The sequence below is a fragment of the Phycodurus eques genome, chromosome 10 (genome assembly GCF_024500275.1).
Source record: "Phycodurus eques isolate BA_2022a chromosome 10, UOR_Pequ_1.1, whole genome shotgun sequence".
In the NCBI taxonomy this organism is placed as follows: domain Eukaryota; kingdom Metazoa; phylum Chordata; class Actinopteri; order Syngnathiformes; family Syngnathidae; genus Phycodurus; species Phycodurus eques.
The window spans coordinates 29797507-29812682 of record NC_084534.1 but is presented as its reverse complement, the minus strand read 5'-3'; the positions used below and the strand labels follow the sequence as shown (position 1 = coordinate 29812682).

Here is a 15176-nt window from a genome sequence, read left to right as displayed (position 1 = left end):
GCAGATTGAGAGCCAGGCCTTCTCGTTCAACGTCCGTGGCCAAAAGAAGAGGTTTTACAACTAATCAATAGAAGAACATGTTGACTCCGTTTTCACAAAATCCTTGGACTTGCCACAAAAGTGTCATGACGAGAACGTAAACTTCGGCGGCGTGAAGTTTTCTCATCCAGAGGGGGAGGGGCTGAGGGTGGCAGGAGGTGGAGGGGGGCGTGACCACCAAAGTTTATTTTTCCCAAAGCGTGCAAAGGACAGATGCGAGGAACGCGAAGGACAGACGCGAGGAACGCAAACAACGGATGCGAGGAACGCAAAGGACGGACGCGAGGAACGCGAACGATGGACGCGAGAAATGAGAAAGACGGACGTGAGGAACCCGAACAACGGATGCGAGGAACGCAAAGGACGGACGCGAGGAACGCTAACAACGGATGCAAGGAATGCAAAGGACTGATGCGAGGGACGCGAAGGATGGACGCAAGGCACGCGAAGGATGGACGCAAGGAACACGAACAACGGATACGAGGAATGCAAAGGACGGACGCGAGGAATGCGAAGGACGGACGCGAGGAACGCTAACAACGGATGCAAGGAATGCAAAGGACGGATGCGAGGGACGCGAAGGATGGACGCAAGGCACGCGAAGGATGGACGCAAGGAACACGAACAACGGATGCGAGGAATGCAAAGGACGGACGCGAGGAACGCGAAGGACGGACGCGAGGAACGCGAAGGATGGACGCGAGGAACGCCAGGAACGGATCCGAGGAATGCAAAGGACGGATGTGAGGGACGCGAAGGATGGACGCGAGGCACGCGAAGGATGGACGCAAGGAACACGAACAACGGATGTGAGGAATGCGAAGGACAGACGCGAGGAACGGAAACAACGGATGCGAGGAACGCAAAGGACAGACGTGAGGAACGCGAACGATGGACGCGAGAAATGAGAAATGCGGACGTGAGGAACCCGGACAACGGATGCGAGGAACGCAAAGGACGGAGGCGAGGAACGCTAACAACGGATGCAAGGAATGCAAAGGACGGACGCGAGGAACGCTAACAACGGATGCAAGGAATGCAAAGGACGGATGCGAGGGACGCGAAGGATGGACGCAAGGCACGCGAAGGATGGACGCAAGGAACACGAACAACGGATGCGAGGAATGCAAAGGACGGACGCGAGGAAAGCGAAGGACAGACGCGAGGAACGCGAAGGATGGACGCGAGGAACGCCAGGAACGGATGCGAGGAATGCAAAGGACGGATGTGAGGGACGCGAAGGATGGACGCGAGGAACGCGAACAACGGATGCGAGGAACGCGAAGGACGGACGCGAGGGACGCAAATGACGCAAGGAACGCGAAGGATGGACGCGAGGAACGCGAAGGACGAACGCGAGGAATGTGAACAACGGATCGAGGAACGCAAAGGACGGATGCGAGGAACAGAAGGATGGACGCGAGGACCGCAAAGGACGGACGCGAACGACGGACGCGAGGAACGCGAACAAGGGATGTGTGGAACGTGAAGGACGGATGCGAGGAACGCGAAGGATGGATGCGAGGAACGCGAAGAACGGACGTGAGGAACGCAAAGGGCGAACGCGAGGAACGTGAAGGACGAACGTGAGGAACGTGAACAACAGATGCGAGGAATGCAAAGGACGGACGCGAGAAACGCAAACAACGGATGCGAGGAATGCAAAGGACGGATGTGAGGGACGCGAAGGACGGACGCGAGGGACGCAAAGGACGCAAGGAACGCGAAGGATGGACGCGAGGAACGCGAACAATGGATGCGAGGAACGCGAAGGACGGACACAAGGAACGCGAAGAACGGACGTGAGGAACGCAAAGGACGAAAGCGAGGAACGCAAAAGACGAACGCGAGGAACGTGAACAACGGATCGAGGAACGCAAAGGACGGATGCGAGGAACAGAAGGATGGACGCGAGGAACGCAAAGGTCGGACGGGAAGGACGGACGCGAGGAACGCGAACAATGGAAGTGTGGAACACGAAGGATGGATGCGAGGAACGCGAACAACGGATGTGAGGAACGCGAAGGACGGACGCAAGGAAAGCGAAGAACGGACGTGAGGAACGCGAACAATGGATGTGAGGAACGCGAAGGACGGACGCAAGGAAAGCGAAGAACGGACGTGAGGAACGCGAACAACGGATCGAGGAACGCAAAGGACGGATGCAAGGAACAGAAGGATGGACGCGAGGAACGCAAAGGACGGAGGCGAAGGACGGACGCGAGGAACGCGAACAACGGATGCAAGGAACGCGAAGGATGGACGCGAGGAACGCGAAGGACGGATGCAAGGAATGCAAATGATGGATGCGAGGGACGCGAAGGACGGACGCGGAAACCTGTGCAAATGCGGTAGAAACACAACAGTTCGAGGTCCCGCTTGAGCACTTTACCACTTTCCCATAAAAAAAAATACACACCTTCATTGTTACCTTTGAACCTGGTTGAACACACATTGAGAAATGTGAAATCCATTTTAGTACACACGTGGCGGCAAATTGCACCCGGAACAGCGACAAATTTGCTAGCACCTGCATGTGGATTTTCATGTGTGTGTACTTTGGGTCCATTTAGAAAAAGTCATCAAATAGAAGAATGACATTTATTGCACAAAGTACGTAGTGTATGTCAATATCATGTAAGGGTTGAAGTGTACGCCGCGTGTCTTTTGATGCATTGGAAGGACGGTGGCTTTTCCCAACGGGGAACAATCAAGTCCAGCTGTCTACGTAGCGACAAGTGTGGACAGGAGCTCTGACGTCACAGAAGCTGCACAGTCCATCTCGGAACGACAACTTCCTCTTCCTCACATGCACACACACGCGCACACGCACACGGTGTAAGAGAGGAAAAAGGAACTTTTCGCATGTTCATCACGTTGGCAACCTTACATTTTGTTTGTATTTACTACTTCCGCTGCTCAACTTTTGACTTTTAAAATAATAATGATTAGTATTGTAATAACTAGCGATAATAAAAATGACTTACACACACAAAGAATCAAAACACACACAAAACATGACAACACAGGTCACAAGACAAGAGAATGGAATGTGAATGTCAACGTGTTTGGAGAAGAAAAGGGAAAGTTTTTACTGGAAAGTGACGTCACTTGGAGGAATTTCCGTCCCACAGGAAGTTGGCTGCTCTTTCGTCAAAATAAAACACGACGGAACTGACTCCTGATGAACTGAAACATTGCGCAAATTTTCTTGGAATCCCCCAAAAGCAAATACACTACGTGTTTGTGTACATATATATAATTGATTTCTTAAAAATAAAGGGTAAACTCAAAAGTAAATGAAAGCTGCGTTTGTGTTTTGTTCTTTTATTGTGTAGTGGGCCTCGGGGAAAGGGGTGCGGCCAACCTGTTGCTCGCGACAGTTTACGGGAAAGTTGAAGATGACGTCAGTAGCGTGCCAGCCGCTCATTTGCGGAGAGCCGCGAGGGCGGGGTTAGGTTCAAGTTATCGGAGAGCCAAAAAGACGACGAACGAACGCGACCCAATCAAAGTTGCCGACAACAAGTTGAACTTTTTACGCCAACACGAGCCTCAAGTCCCAACAGTCGTTTAGTCTCGTTGCTCACTGACTTGGAGAGACGAAAACGAAGAAAAATGTCACCTTTTGGAACCTGGGCAAACCTTTTGGCTCTCGGCCTTCTACTCATTTTCTCCACTTTGTCGTCCTCCGAGTCGGTAAGTCACTCATCGGTCGAACTTCAAGTTCGTTTTGGGCTCGTCTTTGTTTTCGTGTTTTGTCCTCGCGACGTTTGGTTTGGAACACTAATAAAACACCAACAAACCTTTGCCTCCGGCTAGCCGCTAGCAGGCTAACCTTGGAACGGACGGCTTGTCCGCAAGACTAACTAACTAACTAACTCGCCAGCCATCGTAACTCTTCTTGGTCGTAATTGACGTGTTGAAGATCGTTTGTGTGCTCGTTCCGACATGTTTGTTTGGACGTGCGTGAGCCCGCTGTGTTATTATTTGATTATGATTCACTTCTGCCCCCAAATCACATCAGCGCCCTTTTCATCCCCAGTGTGTGTGTGTGTGTGTGTGTGTGTGTGTGTGTGTGTGTGTGTGTGTGTGTGTGTGTGTGTCGGCATTCCTCGCGGTTGGGTCGTCCGTCAGTCCCGGCGCTTTCCCCCCTTTTGTGCTCTTGTTCCTTGCCTGTGGAATGTGACCTCCGCTGACCTTGAGTGGCCCTCTGGGGGATTTTGCACACTTGGCAGAGTCTCAATGGACCCGGAACCCTTTCCAAAGGCCCCACACACGCACACAAAGACCTGGAATGCCGACACCTTTGGTCCGACCTTCCGGGCCTTTCTCGACTGATGGTTTTCTTGGCGATGTGGACCGGGTGGGACCGCGGTGTTCCAGAAGCTTCTGGAATGACGGCCATCTGAGTTCCGCGTTCCCGTTGTGCATCTTGTGCCTTTTATCACGTTCACACTTGAATAGGATGCCGGACCCGCACATTTTCCCCTATTTTCCCCCCAAGCTCAGTCGGCCTCGGGGCCGCTACGCCCCGGGTCCGACGTTAACGATGGCCCGCGGCCGGTACGGTGCCGCGTCGGGCCACCGCGTAGCTTGCGGACACCGGCCTGATCCGGTCGGTACAAAGTTCAGAAATAAATATGATAACATCAACACACGCTTGCTTTTGATTTCAGGTGCGGATATTTTTCTCACGTGAAGCCGTGTAATCAGCCGTCCCGAATGTGACGTGTGATCCCCACAAATATTCAGCAATGACAAGCGACGTTTCGTCTCTGTTGGGCAGAATCCTCCCATCGTCAAAATGACTTGAAATAAAAAAAAAAAACAAAAAAAACCCGAATCTTTTTGGAGTTTCCAAACACCGTATTGTTCAAGTTGCGATTATATTTTTGCTTTGACATGCCAAAATCATCTTCAATTGCTCACTTAAAATGCAAAAAAACCCCACGAATTTAATATGCTGTCATTGATTAAAATGTTAGAATGTGGCACCTGCTCCTTTTCGAAGGTTTTCGATCCCTGAAACGATGTAAGAAAAAAAAAAAGCGAGAGCACTCGAACAGGCCAAAATGATTTTGGACACGCAGGTGCCAAAATCCAAAATGGCCACCTTCTGGATCCACATCTGCCGCCGTAACCCGTTTGTTGACGTTTCTGCTGTCGCCAGATTGAAATTTCTTCCGGCTCAGAAATGTTGACATCGGCGGTAAAGAGTTTTTCTGCTGGTTTTGGCAATTTGGCAAGCGCTTTCTCCTTCTGACAAACGACGACATCGTCGTGCCCCGAAAACTGAAAGTCGTCCGGTGTCCCCCTCCGCTCGATTACGTGCGGAACCTCTCTTATTGTCGCAACCTTTCACCCCGCGCAGCGGGACCGGGGAGCAGCATAAGAGCGAATCTTGTCGCCGTGGTTACGCCGCTCACCCAAGGGCGACGTCGCCCGCTCTGAAGCGCTTATTTGTGTACACTCACAAAAAGCTAATGAGCATGTCACACACCCCGCCCCCACTCACGCACGAACGCGTGTACAATTTTTGTGCGGGGGTGTTTAAAAAAAAATAAAATAAATAATAATAAATAAATAAATGGGGAAAAAAATTTTGGTTATTTTTCCGTGCATTTGGCCCGTCCTCGTGGAACTGGCGTCTTTTGTTCCGTGTGGTAAATATGCGGCGGGTGTGACGACGTGTCGCCGTCCCGACAGGTGCGAGAGACGGAGACGTGGATGCCCCTGAAGGCCACGCACGCCGTCGGCATGGCAACAGACCAGCACGATCGCCACGAGTCGTCGGGCGACTTCGGCTTCATGGACGACTACGACGACTACTATTACGACGATGACGAGGAGGATGAAGACGAGATGTCAGGGTCGGGCGACGTTGCGGGTTTGTCCACATTTCCACAGCGACGCCGAAAAGTCGAATCGCGACCTCAATTTCGTTTTTGTCCGCAGAGAGCGACCGATCGGGCGAGGACCGGTCTCCCAGACGTGACGGACCGCCGCCCACGAGGGTGAGTTTCGCGATGATGTCGCAGTCGGGCCACGCGCCTCTCCCGCCCGACTGACGGGACAGGTCGCCGTAGTCGAGGTCCGTCCGCTCGACACGTTTTGAATTAGGAGTCTTACTCGGCGTATTTTTGAGTTGCGACCGAGCTTCACCTAAGAGTTGAAAAGCCTGTGAAAGCAAAGCGGGCTCATCGAAAAGCAAAGCGACCGTGTCCACTTCATGTTTCTTGCTGAAAATATTTAAATTTCTTTTTCATTGTGACAGAAAATCTGTTCCCAAATTGTCATTTTTCTGACTCACTTTTCTTCATGATTTTACAACCATTGATTTCCCCTAACTGCCATAAGACAAATTGGCAATCCTAAAATATTTGTTCATGCGTATGAATATTGTTCTTTTAGCTACTTTGTGATTTCAAGCTAAATTTGTTGTTAAAAAAAGAGAGTGCGGTGCCTCGAGATCTATCCATTTTCTATTTTTCCGAGGTCGGGTCGCGGGGGCAGTAGCTTTAGCAGGTATGCCCAGACTTCCCTCTCCCCAGCCACTTCATCCATCTCTTCCGGGGGGATCCCGGGGCGTTCCCGGGCCACCCGAAGGATGTAGTCTCTCCAGCGTGTCCTGGGTCGTCCCCGGGGTCTCCTCCCGGTGGGACGTGCCCGGAACACCTCACCGGGGAGGCGTCCGAATCAGATTCCCCAGCCACCTCATCTGGCTCCTCTCGATGTGAAGGAGTAACGGCTCTACTCTGAGCTCCTCCCTGATGACCGAGCTTCGCACCCGATCGCTAAGGGAGTGCCCGGACACCCTGCGGAGGAAACTCATTTCGGCCGCTTGTATCCGGGATCTCGTTCTTTGGGTCACGACCCACAGCTCGTGACCATAGGTGAGGATAGGACCGTAGATCGACCGGTAAATCGAGAGCTTCGCCTTTCGGCTTAGCTCCTTCTTTACCACAACGGACCGATACGAAGTCCGCATCACTGCAGACGGCGCACCCGTCCGACTGTCGATCTCCCGGTCCATTCTTCCCTCACTCGTTGAAATCCTCCACTTGGGGCAGGATCTCATCCCCGACCCGGAGAGGGCACGCCACCCTTTTCCGACTGAGGACCACGGTCTCAGATTTGGAGGCGCCGATTCTCATCCCGGCCGCTTCACACTCTGCTGCGAACCGCTCCAGTGAGAGTTGGAGGTCACGGCTCGATGAAACCAACAGAACCACGTCATCTGCAAAAAGCAGAGATGCAATACTGAGGCCACCAAACCGGACCCCCTCTACGCCTCGGCTGCGTCTAGAAATTCTGTCCGTCAAAGTTATGAACAGAATCTGTGACAAAGGGCAGCCTCGGCGGAGTCCAACCCTCACCGGGAACGAGTCCGACTGACTGCCGGATGGATATGCGGACCAAACTCTGACTTCGGTCGTACAGGGACCGAACAGCCCGTATCGGGGTTCGGAGGGTGCCGAGGGTGTAGAGCTGGTCCGCTGTTCCACGGCCAGGACGAAAACCCAACTGCTCCTCCTGAATCTGAGATTTGACTTCCTGACGGACCCTCCTCTCCAGCACCCCTGAATAGACCTTGCCGGGGAGGCTGAGGAGTGTGATCCCCCTGGAGTTGGAACACACCCTCCGGTCCTTTGAAGCACAAAAACACCAATGTACCTAATTTCTTCTTCTTCTTCTTCTTAATGGCGCATTAGTACCACCAACTGATCTTGTCTTGTCACTGCAAGGAAAATATGAATTGGTTTAATAGCGCCATCTAGTGGTGGGGGCCTGATCGCACTATTTTAGATGTTCGCTCTTATCTCAAGACAAAATATCAACCAAGCGACAGCTCATATTGAAAGAAAAAAAGTTCTAAGTCAAGGCACTCTTATCTCAAGGCACCACTGTGTAACAAGGAAATGCTCACACACACTACTAGTTATCTTTTCTACAGCTTTCTACCAGTTACTACTAGTTAGTTTTGCCGAAGATGATTTTGTACAAGTTCCATTTGCCCCAAGTTGACACGCATCCACGACTGCCGCGTTGGTTTAAGAATAGAAAAGCAAAGCGGCAGATTGATGAAGCCTTTGTCGCTCCTCATCGTCAGCGCCCCGACACAGACAACGAGATTCCGGAGCGGGCGGCCCCGTCCCGTCCTGCCGACGAGGACGTGGCGCGTAACGGCAACGTGATCCCGCCGCTGCGGAAGGGGCCCCCCCGCGCGTCCGACGTGCTGATGTCGCACGCCGCCGCCACCCGCGACGACTTCTTCGCCAGGACCGACGTCCTCGCAGGTGAGTCGGCCGCCGGTCACGTGGCCTTTCCGTCAAGTATTTCCTCGCATGAACATTTTCTTCTATTTTTATTGATGTACAGTGTTCCCTCGCTATATCGCGGTTCACCGATTGCAGATTCAGTGCATCGTGGACTTTTACTATTCATATTGCTGAAAAGGCGGCACGGTGACCGACCGGTTAGAGCGGCAGCCTCACAGTTCTGAGGACCCGGGTTCGATCCCCGGCCCCGCCTGTGTGGAGTTTGCATGTTCTCCCCGTGCCTGCGTGGGTTTTCTCCGGGCACTCCGGTTTCCTCCCACATCCCAAAAAAACATGCATTAATTGGAGACTCTAAATTACCCGTAGGCATGACTGTGAGTGCGAATGGTTGTCGAATGGTTGTCTGTGTCTATGTGCCCTGCGATTGGCTGGCAACCAGGTCAGGGTGTACCCCGCCTCCTGCCCGATGACAGCTGGGATAGGCTCCGGCACGCCCGCGACCCGCGTGAGGAGAAGCGGCTCAGAAAATGGATGCACTAAGGCAAGATGTTTAGGGGCAGGCTTGAAATGATTTGACCATGGTGGAGATGGGAAGAGAAATGGAGGCGGGGTTATTTTAAAAGAAGAATTGGCTCAGAATGTCTTGGAGGTGAAAAGAGTATCAGATCGAGTGATGAGGCTGAAAGTTGAAATTGAGGGCGTTATGTATTATGTGATTAGTGGCTATGCCCCGCAGGTAGGATGTGACCGAGAGGTGAAAGCGAAATTGTTGGATTTATCTCACCAAACATTATAATGAATAAACACAAAAGGAATGAAGACGTTGGTCATTTTACTCATGAGGAGGGCGCATGGGAGATTGTTCAGATTACAGCCTCTCAACACGCTCTAAACAATCTCTCCCGTCGCTCCTGCATTTATTTGAAAATAGGGAGGTTTCTAAGTTTACAAGACATAACGTACTAAGCTGGAAGGAGCTAGACGAAGTAGTAGAGCATTCCAGACAGAGAGAGAGTCGTAATTGGTGCAGATTCTAATACACGTGTTGGTGAAGGAAACAGGGGTGATGAAGAAGTGATGGGTAAGTACGGCATCCGGGAAAGGAACTTGGAGGGACAGATGGTGGTAGACTTTGCCAAAAGGTTGCAAATGGCTGTAGTGAACACTTTTTTCCAGAATAGGCACGAACATAGGGTGACCTACAAGAGCGGAGGGAGAAGCACGCAGGTGGATTACATCTTGTGCAGACGATGTCATCTGAAGGAGGTTACCGACTGTAAGGTGGTGGTAGGGGAGAGTGTGGCTAGACTGCAAAGAAGATGACTCTGGGGGTGGGGAGGAACATTAAGCAGATAAAAGCAGAGCAGAGAACCACGTGGTGGAAGCTGAGACAGGACGAGTGTTGTGCAGCTTTTCGGGAAGAGGTGAGACAGGCTCTCGGTGGACGGGAGGAGCTTCCAGAAGACTGGACCGCTGCAGCCGAGGTGATCAGAGAGGCAGGCAGGAGAGTACTTGGTGTATCTTCTGCCAGGAAAGGAAAGAACGAGACTTGGTGGTGGAACCTCACAGTACAGGAAATCATACAAGGAAAAAGGTTAGCTAAGAAGAAGTGGGACACGGAGAGGACCGAGGAGAGGCGAAAGGAATACATTGAGATGCGACACAGGGTAAAGGCCAAACAAGAGGCATATGAAGACATGTATGGCGGGTTGGACACTAAAGGAGGAGAAAAGGATCTCTACAGGCTGGCCAGACAGAGGGATGGAGATGGGAAGGGTGTGCAGCAGGTTAGGGTGATTAAGGCTAGAGATGGAAATATGTTGACTGGTGCCAGGAGTGTGCTAGCTAGATGGAAATAATACTTTGAGGAGTTGCTGACTGAGGAAAATGAGAGAGAAGAGGCAAGTGTGGTGGACCAGGAAGTGGCAATGATTAGTCAGGGGGAAGTTAGAAAGGCATTAAAGAGGATGAAAAATGGAAAGGCAGTCGGTCCTGCTGACATTCCTGTGGAGGTATGGAAGCATCTCGGAGAGGTGGCTGTGGAGTATTTGACCAGCTTGTTCAATAGAATTCTAGCGCGTGAGAAGATTCCTGAGGAATGGAGGAAAAGTGTATTGGTGCCCATTTTTAAGAACAAAGGTGATGTGCAGAGCTGTGGGAACTAGAGAGGGATGAAGTTATGGGAAAGAGTAGTGGAGGCTAGACTCAGGACAGAAGTGAGTATTTGCGAGCAACAGTATGGTTTCGTGCCTAGAAAGAGGACCACAGATGCATTATTTGTCTTGAGGATGTTGATGGACAAGTACAGAGAAGGTCAGAAGGAGATCCATTGTGTCTTTGTAGATCTTGAGAAAGCGTATGACAGAGTACCCAGAGAGGATCTGTGGTACTGCATGCGGAAGTCTGGAGTGGCAGAGAAGTATGTTAGAATAATACAGGACATGTACCTTCTTGTTTGCAGTGGTGATGGCTAGGCTGACAGATGAGGTTCGACTGGAATCCCCGTGGACCGTGATGTTTGCAGATGTCATTGTGATCTACAGTGAAAGCAGGTGGAGGAACAGTTAGAAAGATGGAGGCATGCACTGGAATGAAGATTAGCCGAAGTAAAACAGAATATATGTGCATGAATGAGAGGGCTGGTGGGGGAAGAGTGAGGCTACAGGGAGAAGAGATAGCGAGGGTGGAGGACTTGAAATACTTGGGGTCAACCGTCCAGAGCAATGGGGAGTGTGGTCAGGAAGTGAAGAAACGGGTCCGAGCAGGTCGGAGCGGGTGGAGGAAGGCGTCAGGTGTGTTGTGTGGCAGAAGAGTCTCTGCTAGGATGAAGGGCAAAGTTTAGAAGACAGTGGTGAGGCCGGCGGCCATGATGGACGGATTAGAGGCAGTGGCACTGAAGAGACGACAGGAAGCAGAGCTGGAGGTGGCGGGCCACCGTTCTGTCCAATCGTGCGCTAAAGTTTCGTTGTGGGTGAAGTAATTTAATTAAAAATAGGCATTTAATTACAGTAAGTTAGCACCCATTATTTCTGTCATGTAATGTTGGTTTGACGTGACGGCCACCGTTCTGTCCAATCGTGCGCTAAAGTTTCGTTGTGGGTGAAGTAATTTAATTAAAAATAGGCATTTAATTACAGTAAGTTAGCACCCATTATTTCTGTCATGTAATGTTGGTTTGACGTGACTGATTAGAATACACGAACTAATTCGAGCAGCAATTTCCAACCTTTATGGAGCCAAGGAACATCTTTTACAATTGAAAAATCTCACGGCACACCAACAAACAAAAATGTACTTTATTTACTCCCTGCCGTCGAATAGAAGACCATTCATTTGTTCTGTCTGTCATTATGCCTCACTGGCATAAATGGAGGAACAAAGATACAGTATTTCTTGTAAATATAATTTTTGGAGCAATTAAGTACACAAGTATATACAGTAAATGAACAGGTCATTTAAATAGACACATTCCTCTATCTTATCGGATCGGTCATCGGTGATCGGCCACAAAAATCCTGATCGTGTAAAGCCTACTGATAATTCAGAGAGTCTCTGAACGCATCGCTTCTCCGTGCCTGTGGGCAAGCAGAGAGAGTTTGTTTGTTGACTGTGTACGTCTCACGGTAACCGTGTTTCGTTACGTTATCGATAAATGTGAGCTAAATAGACTGACATCTCGCCGTTTATCATTGGAAGAAGTTACAATACTTTGTCAAGCACTACAATGCCGCCCAAACAAGTTACCTGCTGGCTGGCAGTTAGCGGCGGAGCAAGATGCTAGCAGGTAGCAGCTATCTCGCGGTAAAGATGGAACTTCTCGACCAGTTGAATAAAAGGCATACCGGAGCAAAGGTTCTGCCTGTCTGTAGCCATTATGGCATAAATGAATCTTTGGTCCGCTTCATAAAGGAGGACAAAAATAATATCTGGGTGACAGCCGCAATGCTCTTGCCGCAGTACAATCGGCATCAACTTTAATGGCGAGTAGCTTCATTTTAAATATTGATAATAATATATATGTTTCAGAGTATAAAGTGTTTAAGGGTAAAGGAAATGTTTGAGTACAATAGAGGGCAATAAGAGTCATGGAACCAAGTGTGGGACTGGAGAGATTCATACAACTTAAAAATTTGTAAAAGAAAAAAAAACATGGCTCCTACATCGCGGAATTCACTTATTGCGGTGGTGGTTCGGAACCGATACGAACAATACGAAGAGGGGAAAAGAATTGTGCCAGTTTTCCCATCTTGAGTATGCGACTATTTTTTTTTCACATCGCAATATATATCGCAGGGATATTATAAATCGCAATGTCATAAATATATATATATATATATTTATTTGTTTTTCTCCACTATCGTGCAGCCCTCATTGAAACAAGGTCTTGAAATAATAAATGAATCATCAAAATAGATCAATTGTTGCGCCTTTTGAGGAAAGTCGGCCCTGGCGTGCATTTGCGACTTTGTGCCTTTGTTTGTTTTTACTGGCAGCGCTAATCTGCGGGGGCGGCGTGGGCCTGGCGCTGGCGGTTCTGCTGCTCGTCCACCGCATGAAGAAGAAAGACGAAGGAAGCTACGAGCTGGCCAAGAAGCCCATCTACACCAAGACCCCCACTGCGGAGATCTACGCCTAGCCCCCCACCCGCCCGCTTCCCCCTTATTTATTCACTACACACGAGCTAAGCTATCGGTAGCGCCCCCGTGACGCTAATCTGAATATATTTTTTATTTTTGTATCGCCGACGTGGCCTTTAAGATGATGGCGTCCTTTCTGCCTTTCAAATATTCCAGTCGATCCTCATGCCAATCCTTGTTATTCCTGTCAAGGAGTTTGCGTGACACTAAGCGCATTTTTAGAAAAACAAACTTTTATCTTTATATAAACATTACATGCACTAGACACACTTGGGTGGTGTGAAAACGCCATGTGAATCAAAGCGGTTTGACTTGGAACAAATTTACAACTGCCGTTGACACATTTAGGCAAATGGTACAAGTTAGCATGCTAATGCTAAAGGCTTGGTTGTTGACTAACTGCTTCGTCAGCTGATGCATAGCGAACGGTGCTTCCGATGGCGGGTGAGGGGACTGCAGGGGGGATGTGCGGTAGCTGGGTTGGCTCAGTGGAGCAAAAAGCTGGAAGCTGCCAAGTAAACATTTAGCCCCACCCTCTCACCACGCCCTTGCTTGTGATTGGACATAGTAACTAGTGTGTGTGTGAGTGCACGTGTGTTCGGCTGCGCGTGTTTGAGCTTGTATGTTTGAGTGCGTGTTTAAGTGCGTTTGTTTGAGTGCGCATGTTCGAGTGTGTTTGGTTGGTTGGCTGGCGTGCGTGTGTGTGTGTGGGGGGGGGGGCAGCTGCTAGTTAGCTTAGCTGTAACCAATTTAACATCTAGCTCCGCCCTCTCCTCTCACAACACGCTTGTTTGTGATTGGACGAAGTGATGCGGTACTTTTTTTTTTATTTCCATTCTTTTGTCAATATGCTCGTTTTTTTTTTTTTTATAGATTTGCGTGAACTTGCAGAATGACATCTGCCAAATATTTCAACCAAACTTGAGTTGGTTTGCTCGTTAGACGAAAAAGTCACATCATTGTCATTTTCTATTTATGTTGAGTTTTCAGTCTTTGAACTTTGACCTTCCACGACTAGCGTACATTTGCTAGCTCGCTGCTCAAAGTCATAGGTTGGTCATCTTTGTTTGTGGAAATAAAAAAAAAAAATTATGCACAAAAAAACCCCAAAGTGTCTTTATTTGCATGCAAGCTTCTCATCGTTTTTCTTTTTTATGACTATCTGGCCACATAATACATCATCCATTTTCGATACCGCTGATCTCTCCTTTCGTCTTTTTTCCCCCAGATAATGTAAACAATGCCTTAGACAAAAAAAAAAAAAAGACAGGCCGCTATTTTTGGAAGATATAACAAATTACGTGTTTATATATCCATCCGTTTTCTTCTCCTTATCCGAGGTCGGGTTGCGGGGGCAGTAGTTTTAGCAGGGAAGCCCAGACTTCCTTCTCCCCAGCCACTTCAACTAGCTCTTCCGCAGGGATCCCGAGGTGTTTCCAGGCCAGCCGGGAGACATAGTCTCGCCACCGTGTCCTGGGTCGTCCCCGGGGTCTCCTCCCGGTGGGACGTTCCCGGAACACCTCACCGGGGAGGCGTCCTAATCAGATGCCCCAGCCACCTCTCCTGGCTCCTCTCAATGTGGAGGAGCAGCGCTCTAATCTGGGATCGTCCCGGATGACCGAGTTTCTCACCCGTTCTCTAAGGGGGAGCCCGCTTGCGTGCGTCTTTTGTGTACCACTGCTCACAGTGTATGCACGCACACAGCCACTCAGTTTGACAACAAGGATGTTTGTATGTCTTGATTGGCCTTTGGATGGAGGTCGTCAGGGAACAACGCGTTCTCTGATTGGACGATGACGACTCACTGCGTCTGATGCGACATAAGCGTGTTCCCTAAATACAAACGGCAACTAAATACAAGCCGGTTTGTTATTGATCATGTCTAACTTCACTCTTCATTGGGAAAATGTATTGTTTGGTTCCTTCAATAATAGCAACAAATCTGAACAAGTATTTCTGATTTCGTAACTATTCTTGCAAAATTCCACACGGACAAATCAAAACGTTGTCATTCCAAACTTTTTGGATTTTTATTAATGCAATAATTAACTCCAAAAACACAAAAGCAATTTACACATTTCATATTTTTGTTTAACCCCCCCGTTTTGTAATAATGACTCCATTCCATGTTGGTTATTTTGGGGGGGAAAATAAAGCATCTAGCCCTGCCATTGTATTTCTTTTCTGAAGACACAATAATATCACAACTCGGTTAGTGACC

General features: G+C 49.5%; 1 protein-coding gene across 1 annotated transcript; it reads left to right on the top strand.

Moving 5' to 3' along the window:
- The first annotated feature begins 3475 nt into the window (after nt 1-3475).
- On the top strand, nt 3476-14188 carry sdc4 (syndecan 4). Its single transcript, XM_061687143.1, has 5 exons — nt 3476-3735; nt 5746-5926; nt 5995-6053; nt 8150-8336; nt 12812-14188. The coding sequence occupies exons 1-5, from the start codon at nt 3655-3657 to the stop codon at nt 12952-12954; spliced, it is 651 nt and encodes a 216-aa protein (XP_061543127.1). The 5' UTR covers nt 3476-3654; the 3' UTR covers nt 12955-14188.
- Nucleotides 14189-15176: the final 988 nt, after the last annotated feature.